Source organism: Actinia tenebrosa, unplaced genomic scaffold (genome assembly GCF_029948245.1).
Source record: "Actinia tenebrosa isolate PJP-AT-01 unplaced genomic scaffold, QUT_ActTen_1.0 PGA_scaffold12__29_contigs__length_12842862, whole genome shotgun sequence".
NCBI lineage: Eukaryota > Metazoa > Cnidaria > Anthozoa > Actiniaria > Actiniidae > Actinia > Actinia tenebrosa.
The window spans coordinates 1,810,330-1,827,024 of NW_028292572.1; the positions used below are offsets into that span (position 1 = coordinate 1,810,330).

A 16,695-nucleotide genomic window follows, 5' to 3' on the forward strand; every position below is an offset into this window, starting at 1 on the left:
GCTTAACGTTATTGGGTCTATTTATCCACCCTTTTATCGTCTTAATGTTTATTTTTTAAAGACCATGTGCTATTTCCTTTAGTGTTATTTCTTTGTTTACCAGTGACTAACTATGAACTTAAGATATAAAAAACAAATTACATTCTTATCATCAACAATTACATTTGAAGTACAAAAAAACGGCACCTACAAGGGACTGTTCACCTTAACGTTTGAGTATGCTAAGCTTGTGCTATTCGCTTGAGTATTATTTCATTAATTAACGTTAATGCTTTTGGAGATAATTTATACGTATATGGTGAAAATCGAACGCATCATAATCACTAAAGAATTTGAATAAGAAAACATAATGTTACAGAAAAATAGTAGGTGACCTTGATCTTTGTTATCGAGATGTACTAGATATACTGATAGGAAAACGTCCAGATGGAGAGAGCTGTGATGTGGCAATTACCATGCCAATCAACAACATCTTGCGTAAATCCTGCCGGTTTTAAAGCACGAACATTTTGCCTTTTTGCGTCATCTGCAAACATCACGCGTGAATAAGGTTTGTGTGATCGTGGGTTGATCTTCCTGCTGTCCCTGCATGTTCTAGAGAATTTGAAGTAAATTTAAGACACTTAGCAAGGAAATTACTCATCCCTTCCTGGTTTGAAAACATACAGCATACTTCGTCTGGATATTCTTTCCGTTGCCACAGGCCTTTTTACCAACCTTTTTTTTCTTCCACAAAAACCAGCATGTGAGCTAGAAGTTGCACGGATAGAATATTTAATCGTAGTGTAGTGTATAAATGCTATTAACTGCATTTATACTGGAAAATATCAGGATAATATTATATTTGCTAACACGTTTAATAGATAAAATGAATGACTTTTGTGACGTTAATAACTTTATTTAAACTCGTAAATATCAGGATAATATCCTATTAGCGAAGAAATAGAAAACGCGCGCGCGTGCTGTGTGCTGTCATAAAGCACGCAGGGGTTGGCAGAACACGAGAGAAGTGTTAGGAGAAGCACGACGCGTAGCGGCAAGCAAGCAAGTTTTTTATTTCTTTTATGAAATACAAATTACAGTAATAGATAGGAATGACGCAACGGAAAGTGCACGCGCGTGCAATGTGCTCTCATAAAGCACGCGCTTCAAACCAATCAGAACGCGACATTCATAACAGTTATTTTGTAATAAAATATATAATGGATAAAATGATTTGACTTTTGACAGATGAAACTCATTCGCCACCAGCCCCCAGCCCCCTCTCAAGCTTCACCAGTTACCAAAGTTTTCCCGAAGATTTCCGAGGGATTTGGTTTTACTTTGATAGCCTGGAGGAGTGCGCAAGATTCTGTTTATTGACAATTGAAGTTGATATTCTTAATTGTACTGGTTTTCAATACCAACATGGAGGAAAATGCCTGCTTAAGACTTCGAGATGTTTACAAGAGTCAATCGTGGAAAATAAGGCAAATTTCTCAAGCAATTCGAGTATTTCAAGTGAATACTACATCCTTGAAGGTAGATAAAAAATCAAATTTATATATGGCGTTATATATTGGGATACATACATATAAATGCCTACTAATCAAGGTCTTATTAAGGACTGTCGTATACCAGTATATACCTATTTAAAAAAATGGTTGTTATCACCAAAGGCGATAGGCAATAGGCGATAGGCAAAAAGCGATATGAGATAGGTCATTCCAAGATCCAAGAATAACTGGAATGACTTGTGTTTCTGCTTCTATCTTATTCTCGTCAAGAACATGGACCTTATTGTTGAGACTGTTTAAATGTTCTTTGTATTCAGCGAAACCATTTCCATTTCTGGGTGACATGTCGCCTATGGCCTTTGGCGATGACAACGCCTTTTGAAATAGAATGACTACTGATCAAAGTCCTATTAAGGCCTGTCGTATACCAGTATGCTTAATATGTTCATGACTGACACTGACACTCAGTAGGGTGCAACATGCATTCTTGGTACGAAAGGCCCTATTAGGGGAATTGGCAAGCAATCAGTCTTTCATTCCATGATCATGCACTCACCCTTATTGGTGGCGGAGCAGTAGAGGGGCCTAAATCCCACTGCCCCTCCTTAATGTCACCACGTTTTGTACGCTGAAGTTTGCATCCTCTGTCTGGATGAAAAACGCCACCAAATCCTTTAAAGTTTATCCCAAGTATTTCTATTCTACCAGTAAAAAAAGAAGAAAGGAAGGGAAAGGAAACTAAATGCACCTTCTTAACTCGCAGGACGTAACGAGTCAAACCTGTGTTCGACAAGTAAAGCTGGTTTACTCGTCTCACCAACACCAACGATTCAAGTCGCTGTTGGATCGACAACAATCGCATTACAACCGAGCAGAGGTATTTATCGCAAATCAAGCTTTGAAAATATCCTATATTTAAGCAATATACCTGTCCATTTTTTCCTTCTAAAGAGGATTTCCATTTAATCTCATCCATTCTTGGCCACTTCATAAAAGAGGCATTCAAAGTTGAAACTGAAATAGGGTGACTAAATCTGAGACTACTATAACCTACATTTTTGTTTCGTTGTTCCCACCGAATACAAGGGAATACAATGGCACATGCACAATAAATATTTAACTATCATCATCATCATCATCATCATCATTATCATCATCATCATCATCATCATCATCGACTTCAACTTCTATTTGATGTCACGATTTTGTCCTGTTGACAGAGACAAGTTCGTGTATCGCAATAAACATCACGGCAGCTCTACTTGACGTCCGGTGGCAAGATGATCTATCTAATAGCAGTAGTTTAGCATTCAAGAATCTCTCGTCGTCGTTGAAACAAAATGTAAGTAATATATTCAGCAAACTTTATACGGCCCCACCCCACCCCCTCCCCCCCACCCCCCGAGTCGAAACCGTGGAGGCAAGGAAGCGAGAATGCTATGAACGAAAGCCATCAGTGTTTTTCTCTCATAGATTTATACCCAAGTCGAAACCGTGAGGGGAGGGGTGAGGGCGATAACGCCGATAAAAGAAAATCCTCAACGTCTTTTTCTTTTATAGATTTATCAGCTTTATATCAACGATTCCACGTTATGCAATGTAGTTCCTCTCCATTATAGGTATGAGATATCTGTCTATTATTTCAGTTTCATCATTGCAAATTATCAATTTCCATCTCCCATCTTTATATCACTTTTATTGTCATCACTTTTACTGTCATCATCTTAATTGCGGTTCTATTTGTTTTCAGAAATTTTTCCATGCACGTGTTGGCAAATTTCAGCGTTCTTTTCAACGAATCAACGCGAATGCCTCAATTCAACGTTTTATTTCGCGCTCTGTACAGAACACACAGAATCCAGAATATATCTATAAACACTCTCACGGATAATTGTGAGTGTTGATATGATTAGTATGGATTTGTTTATTGAGATATTTGAACCATATTTAAGTTAAAAAGGTGAAATGAATCGGTAGAATAGCATTTAAGGGAAAAACCTAGACTGATGGGACGATGCTCCTAGTATTCTTTTTTTTTTTTTAATTCCCCATTTCATTCTAGCCTTAGCTATTACCTTGCATTGGGAAGTTGGTCATTTTTCCCCTACCCCCTTTCCCCTTTAATTCCCCATCTCTTCTCTCCCTCCCCATCCTCCCTTATTCAATTCTCCTTAACATTTTTTGTTTTATTGATTTTGTTTCTTTGTTTAAAATCTTCTTTGCAGTACCTGGCAAACCACCAGTAAACCTAACCATTACCATGGCAACAGACATTACAGCAGACTTGTCATGGACGCATGCGCATTTTCATGATAGAATACCAACCTTGGGTTACAAAGTAACATACACACTACAAAATACAAATGTGTCGAATATGATTGTGATAGACCACAGAACAAGTCATGTCCAGTTAAAGTCCTTACAACCCACTTCTAACTACTCGATACTAATCAAGAGTATCACGCGCAGAGGGTTTGGGGAATCATCATTGTCTTTGGTTATCAAGACGACGAACGAAGGTAGGCCTGGGGGCGAAAACTTCAGTGGTCATAAAAGGTTTTGCATAATGACGTGAGGGCCGCCATTTTGGATGTATAATAGTAATGGAATAATAAAATGAGTTCATGTTTTCATTTGTTCACTTATGTGCCTTGTAGAATATATCCCACAAGTATTCAGGGCTGCTACGTAGGCTACTCGTAGAACGTATCCTAACGACGAATCTTTTTTTGAATTTTCAAGATCTAACACTGAAAAATATCCTCAAATTGAGAGGTCATTCCAATATGTTTATTGTTGATATAGTTAACTGTATTTTCTTTTTCATTTTTTCCTTTCTTCACTTTCTTTAAGTCCAACTTCCAGTGATTATAAACGTCACATTAAATCTACAAGAAGAAAAATGGAATGAAGATCTTTTAAACAAGACACATCCAACCTCTATTGCTTTACAGACTCGATTAAAAGATAATGTAAGTGATAAACGGCAAAAACTAGAAAAATTGATAAATCGACTTGACGAAAGAGGAACAAAAACCATTAGAGAGCTTTTCCACTTGCAACGTGGATACTCCACGTTAAGAGTACTACTTAACACAGGCTCTTAATAGAACTCGTTATCTCGCTGAAACTGAGACAGCGCTAGTTAGTATAGGGCGTATTTTTCTCTCTCTTCTCTTTCTGTAGTATATACACTCTGGTTAAACACGAACACGAGAAGTTACGAAAAAGGAACAAAAATAAAAAAAACTGAGAGAACAAGAGAAAAGAAGAGAAGAATGAGTACTCCTTTTCAACAGACATTTTCATCCTTGCCATGACTTAGATTAGTCTGTTGGGTTAATCATCACAAGATTCGATAAAACTTGAAAATTTTGTCTTAGAAAGCAGATTACCATACTATTTTCAGGACAATAGCGCACGATTTTACAAGCCAATAGTTGTACTAAATCTTAGTATTTATATCTCCCCCTCAGATTAACCAAATGTACAGTAAACAAAATGCTTCAAAAGGGATTCTAATCCATGGTTTCAGGTAATTCAACTTTCGTGATGTTTTGTCGAGTGCAGATCAGAGTACTTAGAATATCATTAAGAGATAGGTAATTATGGTTATAAATGTGGATGTCTCGAGTGCTCGATATCGTGCGCTACTTAAAGGGTTTTGTTTAAATCAATTCATTACCAAAATGAGTCTAGGCATCTCCGAGAAAAATCGTAAAAACTGACGTTATGATTTTGGCATCCATTTTATTGATCAAAACAAAATCGTCTCTTGATAAATTCATATTAAGTTGGAATTATCGGCAAAATTGCTACAAACTGCCCGCGTGTTTTCTCACTTGAGAAGCACAGACAATCGTTTAGTCGTTCCACGGCTAGCCTCGGCGTTCAAAATTGTTCAATCATGTTTTAACTGAAATGTGATCATGGCGCTCAGGTTAATCATCTTTAGTTAAGATACACAGGTAATTTTTGAAAATCTCGTGCGCTGATTGGTCGAGAAACTCACACTATCACACGATAATCACCTCCAGCGATAATCTAAAATGGCGGCAAGCCGCTTTGTTGCTGTTACCGGAAAAAAATGCCTTTTTTTTCTTCTCTTCGTTTTTTTTTTTTAAAGAATCACCTGTGTATTTATACTAAGACAATAATTTGCCTCAGCCTCAGTGAATATCGCAGAATATTCGAAGACTCGCGTCTCGGTAAATATTCCCCGATATTCACTTCGCCTTCGGCGAATAATTGTTAAATAACCAAAGTTAAGGAATTTTCGAGGGATAAATGAGATTTTATCCAAGTTTGGATGCCAATTTCGGATGCCATTTTCGTTATATTGTTGGCTGGGATTGTAATTATTTTCTACCTGGATCTTACCGCTGACACCATATCATACTCCATGTCAAATACCATTACTCGCGTCCATTACTTATGCGTGCAAAACCGCACAAATGGAGACGCATCGTGATCCAGTAATTATTCTGACCACGTGACTTGGCACTGAAATTTTTTAACAGCCCAGATCACGTGATTATGAGTTATCACAGGTCATGTGACTAGATTTATTCAAAGCACAACATAACATAACATAAGATTTTGTCATACGAGTACAAACAACTAATATTCACCACGAACGATGAATTTGCACTTTTATTGAAGTCTTATCTAATCCGAAGGGCAATTGTAATTGGTTTATTTTCTATCTCTGTTTTGCAGGAGAACAACTATTAGTACGAACAGCACTGTACAAGCACATTTTGGGATGCTTTTTGATTCAGATGCCTTGGTTATTACTAAACAATTGGAGCCACTCTACAACGCGTTGTACAGGAACAATAAACTGTACAACCTATCTATTGGATTGATTCAAGATAACAGTAAGTTTACTTCGACCCGTTTACAGTACGCTTGCATGGAATTGAACTTAACCTTATTGTGCACTAGCAAACATTTGAATTTCTGCTGTTTCTTAATGAAAAAAATGGTCAGATCCGGGAAACATTTACTTGCAAATGTTTGCTTGTAGATTTTTTTTCAAATAGCAAAGTCAAGAAAAGCACCTAGCACTTTGCTAATTGCTAGTGCTAATTTCGAGTCCTGTCTAGGCGTCTCGGATAATCACAATATGCTGAGCTCTTCCATGTTTTAAAGGCAGAAGGATATGGACTTAGAAAAAGATGATAAATCGTTGGTTTAAGTTAATCTATCATAAGCCGGAAGCCCTTCTGGAATTATTACAACCCTCGTGTTTGCAGTTCCTGGTAAACACTTACAAATATTTACTGGCCATTATCTCTTCTGTCTTCGTATTTTGAAGTAAACACCATTATCCTTTGTATAACATCTTTATGTAACTACCTAATATCGCTTTTAATTAACCACTTTAAAAATCTATCATCTTGTTTGTCTTCCTGGTAAAGCAATGTAACCACTTCCACTTTTCTTTCCTGGACATTTCCTAACCATTGTTCGTTTGTTTGCATTTACAACCACCTATAAATGTCAAATTTCCTAAACATCTGCTAATACATTACTTATACTTGTTAATCACCTGCAATATTTCCTGAATATTTGCTTACCCAAGATATTTAAAGCTAAACTGTATAGCTTTTTTGAAGTTCCTGTAAAGCCACGAACCTGAAAATTTCCTGGACATATTCCAACCCATCATTAATCTAGCAACTAGCTTTTATTTGTAATTTTTGCTAAATTTTTTTAACCATATTTGCCTGGGCACCTAACTGACCATCATATTTTTTCTTTGTAGTTCCTGGTAAACCACCTATCAATATTTCCTGGACATCTCCTAATCCACACACGATAAACCTGGAATGGACTCCATCGTCTTCAAAGCAATGTGGATATTCTATTTACTACAAACTCAACAATTCTCTTTCCCCACACAACAATATATCCGTCAACTCTTCAAGCACTCAATCAGTCATCCACGAACTACAGCCGTTTTCATATTACTCCATTTGGATCCAGTCTATCACGGACAGAGGTCTTGGACTGATGAGTGACGTCATATTCGCCAGGTCATTGGAACAAAGTATGTATCAACTTAATTAAGGTGTATTGCGTAACCTTTTCGCTGGCATAATTTATTTTGTATTTTAACTCATCACATGGTGCTGGTTTGTTGGGAGGTCCCTAGCTTAAACGACGTCGTAACCATGGCAACTCTCACGTAAATCAGAACACTTGTTCGCATTTGGCGACATCTGTAACGTACATATTTAGACTTCTCGAACATATGTAAAATAATCATAAAGTAAAGTACCTATATTTAACGTCGGTAGTTCCTTCAGTTGAAATTCAACTGCTATCAATGGAAGCCGACGGTACCCCCCTCTCTCCATCAGTGCTCTGTTTTAAGAGTATTTAAAGCTGAAGCTACACGGATTAGAGAAAAGTCGAAACAGACGTGGATATCCTAAGGATCGAACCGTGGACCTCAAGCTCTGAAGGTCGCGCACTAACCAACTGAGCTACGCCTGCTCCTTAAAATTGTCAATAAGAACACTGTTCGAAGCCCATGCTTTGCGATGTCTGTAAGGACGCCTTCATACTGTAAACCGCTGAGCAGATATTTTCTTTGTGTGCTGTGTAAACATGCTTTATTTTAAAAACCTTCAATAGACTGTTTAACAGTTGCGTGGGAATTCAACTGATTAAACAAATACTGCTCAAGGCAATTAAACGTGGTCTGAAATGGGAAAACGTTATACATCTAAGCGGTAAAGAGGTCTTTTCAAACGTGTTTATATCAGTCAAACGTATAGTATATATAGTCAAACGTATAGTATATATAGTCAAACGTATGATATATATAGTCAAAAGTATAGTATATATAGTCAAACGTATGGTATAAACTACAAAATAAGTTGATAATGATATTTATATTCACAGCCTCAGTTGTCAACGTATCTTTCCTCTTGCTCAATCATACCTGGAATGTCAACCTTTCCGATCCTAATGAGACAAAATATAAAAATCTTCGACATATAGTCCTAACTCAAGTAAGTCAGTAGAAGTTTGTTTTACGACTTATGTGCTATTGTTTGCTAGTGTGTCCTCCAACATTTCGGCCACATCTTTGGAAAGTATTCTCTCCCTTGGGGATGATTTTCAATCTTTTGTTAAAATTTAATACGTTGTAGATCTACGACTAGTGTGTTAGTGTGTCCTCCAACATTTCGGCCGCATCTTTGGAAAGTATTCTCTCCCTTGGGGATGATATTCAATGTTAAAGTTTACTAAAACCGGTTTACGACTAGTTTTTTAGTTGTCCTCCAATATGGCGGCCGATCTCTTATTATTCCCTGTTGAGTCAATACCTTTATTAATGTGTGTAAATCTTCTAACATACCACAAGTGGTAACATCAATCGGGGACACCTAAAGAGATTGCAAACCTCCAAGTTACATAACTACATATTATTTTGATTGTATCACCTTTTTCTTTGCCGTTAGGTTGAGTTGTTATACACCAATAATTCTCAGTTTAGAGAAGTCAACTCCTGTGTATTCAGGTAAAGAAATGAAATGCAAACGATCTTTCACAAACATACACCTACCTTTTTTTTGAAAAAGTTAAAATCATACGCGGCAAACATGGACCCCAAAACTCCTTGACTAAGAAAGGGGGGGGGGGGGGGGGGACTTACAATAGACACCTAATACTTAGTGTAATTTTTTTTAATCTCTGGGGACCTTATAATATTATATTCTCTTTCTTCCATATAAAGTATAGAAACTCCGGTAAAGAGGTCCCCCATACCCCACTGACAGACCTGTAGTGTCAGTTGCCCTCTTTCCCTAGACTCTGTAGGATCTTCCAATAAGTCTTTCGTTGTTCTTCTTGTCCCCTAGAATCTCCAGTACCGAGGTACCCTATACCCCACTGACACCCCTGTAGTGTCAGTTGCCCTCTTTCCCTAGACTGTCTGTGAAATCTTCCAATAATTCTTTCGTTCTTCTTCTTGTCCCCTAGAAACTCTAGTAACGAGGTGCCCTATACGCCACTGTCACCCCTGTAGTGTCAGTTGCCCTCTTTCCCTAGACTCTGTAGGATCTTCCAATAAGTCTTTCGTTGTTTTTCTTGTCCCCTAGAATCTCCAGTAGCGAGGTACCCTATACCCCACTGACACCCCTGTAGTGTCAGTTGCCCCCTTTCCCTAGACTGTCTGTAGGATCTTCCAATAATTCTTTCGTTCTTCTTCTTGTCCCCTAGAAACTCTAGTAACGAGGTGTTAGCAGACTTATCAATTACGTTTGGTCAGGATGTCAGTATGAGTCATTTCTCTGTTCTGTACGATGCTTTGCACGTCAAAAGACGAATTGGTGACGTACATGTCAGAACTATCAACGATACAAGTATGTTATACTCAACGTTAGAAATAAAATAAAAAACTCTAATTTTGATCATAACCCTGAAACAACCTCTGAGATGATCAAAGTTGGGCACGGCTAACTCACAGATCGAACCCTGAAACAACCTCTGGACTGATCTAAGTCAGGGCATAACTAACTCACAGATCGAACCTGAAACGACCTCTGGGCTGATCTAAGTCAGGGCGAGACTAACTCGCGCCATAATCCAGCATGGACTGCCTGTGGTTAGATGGCACAACAATAAAAGTAGTCTCTTTGTTCTTGGGAATGGAATTGTTTCTCATGTAAAACGATTGTATTTTTCCTGCCATCTAACAAGGCTGCCGTCACGTGATGGTGCAAAACCTCTATACTTTCAATAGGCTAACTTTATTTTCCTTCCCATAGTTCCTGGCAAGCCACCAAAAGACTTCACTGCCACTCCCTCAGGAACAACAAGCATCTACGTCACGTGGTCAACACGCCATCAAATCCTGCCTCGTGAATGGCTGCTCTTCTTCGACTTAGTAGACTCCAACAATACCACGTTACACAATTTTAATACATCTGTCAATCAACGAGCCAATCAAACGTTATTGGAGAAATTAGAGAAATTTGCATATTACGTCATATGGATACGAGGTGTTACTCAATGGGGTCTTGGGTTACCAAGCGAAAAGATTATTGTAAGGACCTTGGAAGAAGGTAAGGAAGACATTTGTCTGCTCACAAATCAAGTATATTTTTTAAATACCATTTCTACTATATATTTTACATGAGTTCCACCATGAGTTTACTATATGAGTTCCATTTTGTCCTTTTGCAAATTATCAATGTGTTCTTTTTGTTTTTTGGGTTCAAGTTATTACAACTGCTTCATTTAAGGCCAGGGCTCGGTTGTACGAAGGGTGAATAGTGCTATCCAATGAATAATTCCTAAACCAAGCGGATAAGTCGATGCTGTTTTCCAATAAATTTGCCACTGGGTGAGATATATCAGTCGGATGGCACATCGTTATTATAATTATTATTATTATCCACTCTTCGTACGACTGAGCACATGCAAGACCTTGGATCATGTTGCCCATTAGTGCAAATAGATTGCCGGGTTAGAAAAAAGAACATTTTTAAAAATTTCCTCCTTCATATTTGATTCTTAGGCTATACGTCATTGATAAGAGCTCGCGCATTAGCATAGTATTCTTTAACAGGCAGGTTGTCATAGCGATTGGACAGAATAAAGATCTTGGTTGCACCAAGACTAAACCCCGTTTCGAGTGTCCAACATGTGGGAGGTTTTAGATTTGTAAGCAGGTTACGATTTGTTTAAGAAAAGAATGCCAGTAAGTTATTACAGAAAAATAGCGCATGATTTCATATTTAAGATGAAGATTTTCCAAATTCATTGACGACAAACTACATCACGTGACGCCACTCATATTTAATCTCATTTGTGGATTAACCAAATAAGCACAAGAGAAGATTATTTGTAGAAGTTTACTGAGTAGGATTACTTCAGTTCTCACATTTATAACTAAACCCTCATGTATGTATGTATGTATGTATGTGTGTGTGTGTGTGTGTGTGTGTGTGTGTGTGTGTGTGTGTGTGTGTGTGTGTGTACACTTATTTCAATAAAGTTAGTCGCCTGAAAAGCTACAAAGCTGAGACCCACAAGGATTATAGGTAGATACATTTTACATGTTTCAACCGCTTTAATAACTGTTGTTGGATTTTAGATCTTTTACCAGTTACAGTCTCACCTCTCCTGAGCATCCTCAAGCTGCAAATTGTATAAAAAGCTTTACTTGTTTGATATTAAAAGTTTCCCATGATCCTCAGTGATCTCAGCTTTCTAGGTTTCTTGGTGACTAACTTTATTGAAATAAGTGTATATACACTTGATTGCAAAAAGGTCGTAGTATACATTTATAAATATATCTAACGAGATGCAAGATATCAAATGAAATGCGGAACGTAAAAAAGTATTTATTTGGTCTTATTTATCTTCTATTATATATCAGAGACAAGTATTGCACAAAGTCAAGTTGAAAAAGTTTTTTCCACAAAATGTAGTGGCTAAGCAATCGTATTTAAGCATGTTTTACGTTCTGCATCTCATTTGATATCTTGCATCTCATTAGGTATCTGTATAAATGTATACTGCAACCTTTCTGCAATCAAGTGTACATATATATAATTTACATTTTTTGAAAATTATGAGTAACGTCTAACATTACCTTTTAAATATTCTGAAAATTAAAAGCACATTTCTTTGCAGTTTAGCCTAGGGAAGTGTGTTATCCCTCACGCCTCTATATCTTAAACTTTAATTGTTTTCTAAATATCATGGATGTTCTCCACTTCTTAAAATAACCACCACTTATCATATTAGCGCGTATTCTAAGGTTCCTATGATACGAGGCTTGATTTCAAGTATTCAAAGTCTTTATCTCAATACGATACTAATACGATAATACGACGAGATTTAAACATTACTCGTTCAATACCACTAAATCAATGTCTATTGCCAAGTTCTCTCGCGACTTTTTCTAAATATAAGTTGAAAAGTGTATGCCATAATGAGAATAGAATTCTTGTCACGTGACATGCGGGGCTATACTTCTATATAACATTTGTATGACATGCATGATCGTTACTGAACCATGCTTATATCCGAGTTGATTCTGATATTAGTCGTAGACGTACATGTGGAGATTCTGGTGGTCAACCTGACGGCAAATCAAAACGGTTCACGGGCTGATGGACATAACTTGTCAGCGATTGCACGAGATATTCAGCGTAATGTGAGTACCCTGAAACGTAGTAAAATACGTCAATGTTGCGTCTTATTTCCATGACCATTCTTTTGTATTTGGAGTGATTGGAAAAAAGAAACGAGAAATAAGAGATTAAACAGATACTAAATGGTTTGATTTTGCTCACTCGGGCCTTTATTTTCTTTTTTCAATCACTCTTCAGGTTACTACTATCACTCACTATTCATGGGATTAGTGTAACCTAAAGGATCCAGATAGACGCTGTTTTATTCCATTTTTAACATAAATGCCATTCTCTTGTATACAAAACACTTCAGGAATTGGTAGAGGATGAATTTTTATATTCGCTATACTTCAAAAACGTTCAATTTACATGAAGTTAGTTGATTACAAATATAATAAATATGACAAAAAAGTAAATAGAGACAATGAACAAAATATTTCATTGATCTTTTCAAAGACGCATTTTGATTTCTTGGAACTTAAAAAAAATTTCAGTGTGCTGATGTTTTCCAAGATACTTTTGGATTTAGTATATTTTCCCTCTTCCCGGAGCGGAAACTCAAGCCAAAACAAAATTCTCGGATTTCAGTAGCTGATGAAATATCTATTTTTAGAAAAAGTATTGATAATAATAGAACTGAATCTTACTTATGGATCTCTAAATGTCTTGTTTGAGCCTTTGTTGTGTTATTAAAACTGCACATTGTTTTTTCTAGGTGGGTTATTTGTATGTAAATGATTCAAGACTCCGAGAAGTCAACTGCGTGGTCAGGTATTTAATTTCTAGTACTTACAACTTAGCAGATGGGTTTGTCACTAAAAAATGAACCAAATAAGTTTTTTGTGTTCAAAAACCGACAATACACCGATCCCGTATTCATTCCTCCCTAAGTGTCTGTTCCATGCTGTATATCAAAATCACATTTTAGCTTGTCCGACGTAGCAACAGTAATTAGGGAGGAATGAATACGGGATCGGCGTATTGTCTGTTTTTGAACACAAAAAGTACATCAAGCAACTTATGCATCTGCTAATTATGACTGCCGCGTGAGAAAGGACTAATATACGTTTCCACTTTCCCCCCACCAACATAATGTACCCTATAGACCCCCATGATAGACCCCTTGCAGCACGTCGGAATGCAGCTCAATTCGGAGGACATAACAATAGCTTTCCAATTCTCTTAGATTAAAGTTCTTTTGTTTTGTCCTCCAAATTGAGCTGCTTTGACGTTACTTGCAAGGGGTATATAACGGCAAACCCACATAAATTACGCCCATGACCCCACTGTCACCCCTGTAGTGTCAGTTGCCCTCTTTCCCTAGACTGTTTGTAGGATCTTCCAATAATTCTTTCGTTCTTCTTCTTGTCCCCTAGAAACTCCAGTAACGAAGTGTTAGCAGACTTATCAATTACGTTTGGTCAGGATGTCAGTATGAGTCATTTCTCTGTTCTGTACGATGCTTTGCACGTCAAAAGACGAATTGGTGACGTACATGTCAGAACTATCAACGATACAAGTATGTTAGACTTAACATTAGAAATTTTAAAAACGTTAAATTTTATCAGTGATACCATGAAACAACCTCTGGCTGATCATTTGATGTCAGGGCCGACGGCTAACTCACAGGTAGAACCCTGAATCAGTTTGGAATTATACGACAATTCCATAGTTATTCTCGAAGTATGATTCGTTTATGCGCAAGTTATAAATTATGCGCTTCACCAAACGAGATTGGGTAAAAACCCTTTTGTTTCGGTCAACATGACCGTCTATTTAGAGAAACCCGCACTTAGCCATTCTTGTTTAATCATTCGCCTTTTCAATATAGAGACTATGATAACTTATCACTTTTTTCCTATAGTTCCTGGTAAGCCACCAAAAGACCTCACTACCACCCCCACAGGAACAACAAGCATCTACGTCACGTGGTCAACACGCCATCAAATCCTGCCTCGTGAATGGCTGCTCTTCTTTGACTTAGTAGACTCCAACAATACCGCGTTACACAATTTTAATACATCTGTCAATCGACGAGCCAATCAAACGTCATTGGAGAAATTAGAAAAATTTGCATATTACGTCATATGGATAAGAGGTGTCACCCAGTGGGGTCTTGGGTTACCAAGCGAAAAGATTATTGTAAGAACCTTGGAAGAAGGTAAGGAAATCACGTTATAAATGTCACGTGTGCATCAGTATGTCACGTGATACAAAGGGACTAAGCAAGTCTTTGGTTACCGTCTTTAAGGAAGTGGCTTTCCTTTTTTGGGTTCATACCAAAATAATAGTGCTACTCTCAAAACTGTTTAGGATGTTTTTAATATTTCGATATTTTTTCCCCTTCTTCTACTAATTTCATATATTTGTTTGTTATAGTTTTACCAGTGAATATAACTCTAGTACTCTCCAATGTAACTTGGGATTCAACGCTACTCAATTCAAGTTCTGTATACTATCAAAATACGACGGAGAAGATACGATACAATGTAAGTACCTGAGAACTGATAGTGAGTTTTTAGGGTGATTTCTTTTGAGTGGAACGACAAAATTACCATGATAAAAAAACGAGAAACAAGTTAACCAGTCAAACAGCTCTAATTCAAGACTGGCACGACAGAAATACCATGATAAAAACAAGAAACAAGTTAACCAGTCAAACAGCTCTAATTCAAGACTGGCACGACAGAAATACCATGATAAAAACAAGAAACAAGTTAACCAGTCAAACAGCTCTAATTCAAGACTGGCATAACTGAGCTTTTTTCCCCTTACAGATTCGCAGATCTTTTGGTAATGACACTTACTTGAAAGATGACATTAACATTCAGTTCAGGTAAGCTAGGGTATAAGAATCCAGAAAGTAGCATTTACCAAAGCCCCTCCCCCCACCCCCTCCCCACCTCAAAATAGAGGTTTTGGTAGTGAAAATGCTAAAAAAGAGGAACCAGTGATAAGGTGTGCCAGATAAGAGCCTGGGACTAAATTAAGGGACGTAATAAATGAGATCTGTCATCAAGGGAGCTCCCACAGTTCCATGCGGGATGAGCTCGTCACCAGTCTTCCGCTGAATTAGAAGTTCAATAACAGTGGGTACTGGGGCCAAGTGACCTCCCTCGGCTCTTGGCTTATTTGTATTATATTGTGTGTCTTCTTATTTATTCTTAGAAATGCGAGTGATGTCAATGTGACTGTTGATATCAGTATGGTATTCAGCCAGACAGCGAGAGCACAAGATCTGAATATTCTGTACGAAGCTATATACAGAAAACAAAGAATCTACGAGTTGGACGTAAAACCAGTCACGGATAATAGTAAGTTCAGCTTCAGTTCATCTGAATGATGAAGTACGTTACGATCAACCTGGATAATAGTATGTATGGCATGGCATGATTTCATCTTAACGTACAATAAGACTGATTTGTGCACAAGCAAACATCACAAGCTTTGTCCCCAAAGTATCCCATAATGCATTTCGTGGCATGATTACCACATATAACGAAATTACATGTGGCCAACATGGCGGATTTTCTTGTATTAAATTCTTATCCGTGTTCGTTTTCTAGTTCCAGGCAAGCCCCCAGACCACGTGACTTCTAAGCCAAACAGCACCACGAGTATCCTTCTTAACTGGACACTCCCTTCTACCCACAGAGGACTCGAAATACTTGGTTTTAGAATATTCTACAGATTGGCCTCAAGTAGCAATAACATGTCCTCACTTGAGACCGAAGCAAATATGACATCTTTCTTAGTAGAACATCTCGAAAAATTCCGTGAATATACATTTTGGGTGAGTTCTGTTACAAGAATTGGCACTGGAAGTCTAAGTAATCCTTCCTCTGCAAGAACGCTAGAAGAACGTAAGTTATATTGCTATCTACTTAAATATAATTTTCAACGTTTTCATTGACAACGTATTCTGAGAAGCAAGATGGCGGACGCTTCTTCTTGCTGTTGATTATATGAAACTATCTAGTACACAGATCTGTGAAGGGAGAATATTACTTTAAACTTTGAAGGGTACAGGAGAAGCA

General features: G+C 37.5%; 1 protein-coding gene across 4 annotated transcripts in view; it reads left to right on the top strand.

The window, feature by feature from the left end:
- Nucleotides 1–16,695, top strand: part of LOC116302240 (uncharacterized) — a 62,252-nt gene that overhangs the window by 26,469 nt on the left and 19,088 nt on the right. For all 4 annotated transcript variants that reach the window (XM_089027903.1, XM_089027904.1, XM_089027905.1 and 1 more), the window contains exons 4-25: nt 1,231–1,521; nt 2,260–2,373; nt 2,717–2,838; nt 3,057–3,115; nt 3,247–3,389; nt 3,722–4,015; nt 4,350–4,468; nt 4,973–5,031; nt 6,216–6,376; nt 7,267–7,551; nt 8,412–8,521; nt 8,975–9,033; nt 9,735–9,877; nt 10,283–10,579; nt 12,572–12,681; nt 13,374–13,429; nt 14,035–14,177; nt 14,523–14,819; nt 15,038–15,147; nt 15,436–15,494; nt 15,827–15,972; nt 16,225–16,521. In XM_089027903.1, coding sequence (XP_088884029.1) covers nt 1,231–1,521; nt 2,260–2,373; nt 2,717–2,838; nt 3,057–3,115; nt 3,247–3,389; nt 3,722–4,015; nt 4,350–4,468; nt 4,973–5,031; nt 6,216–6,376; nt 7,267–7,551; nt 8,412–8,521; nt 8,975–9,033; nt 9,735–9,877; nt 10,283–10,579; nt 12,572–12,681; nt 13,374–13,429; nt 14,035–14,177; nt 14,523–14,819; nt 15,038–15,147; nt 15,436–15,494; nt 15,827–15,972; nt 16,225–16,521 — 3,474 coding nt within the window. The remainder of the gene's footprint in view (nt 1–1,230; nt 1,522–2,259; nt 2,374–2,716; nt 2,839–3,056; nt 3,116–3,246; nt 3,390–3,721; nt 4,016–4,349; nt 4,469–4,972; nt 5,032–6,215; nt 6,377–7,266; nt 7,552–8,411; nt 8,522–8,974; nt 9,034–9,734; nt 9,878–10,282; nt 10,580–12,571; nt 12,682–13,373; nt 13,430–14,034; nt 14,178–14,522; nt 14,820–15,037; nt 15,148–15,435; nt 15,495–15,826; nt 15,973–16,224; nt 16,522–16,695) is intronic.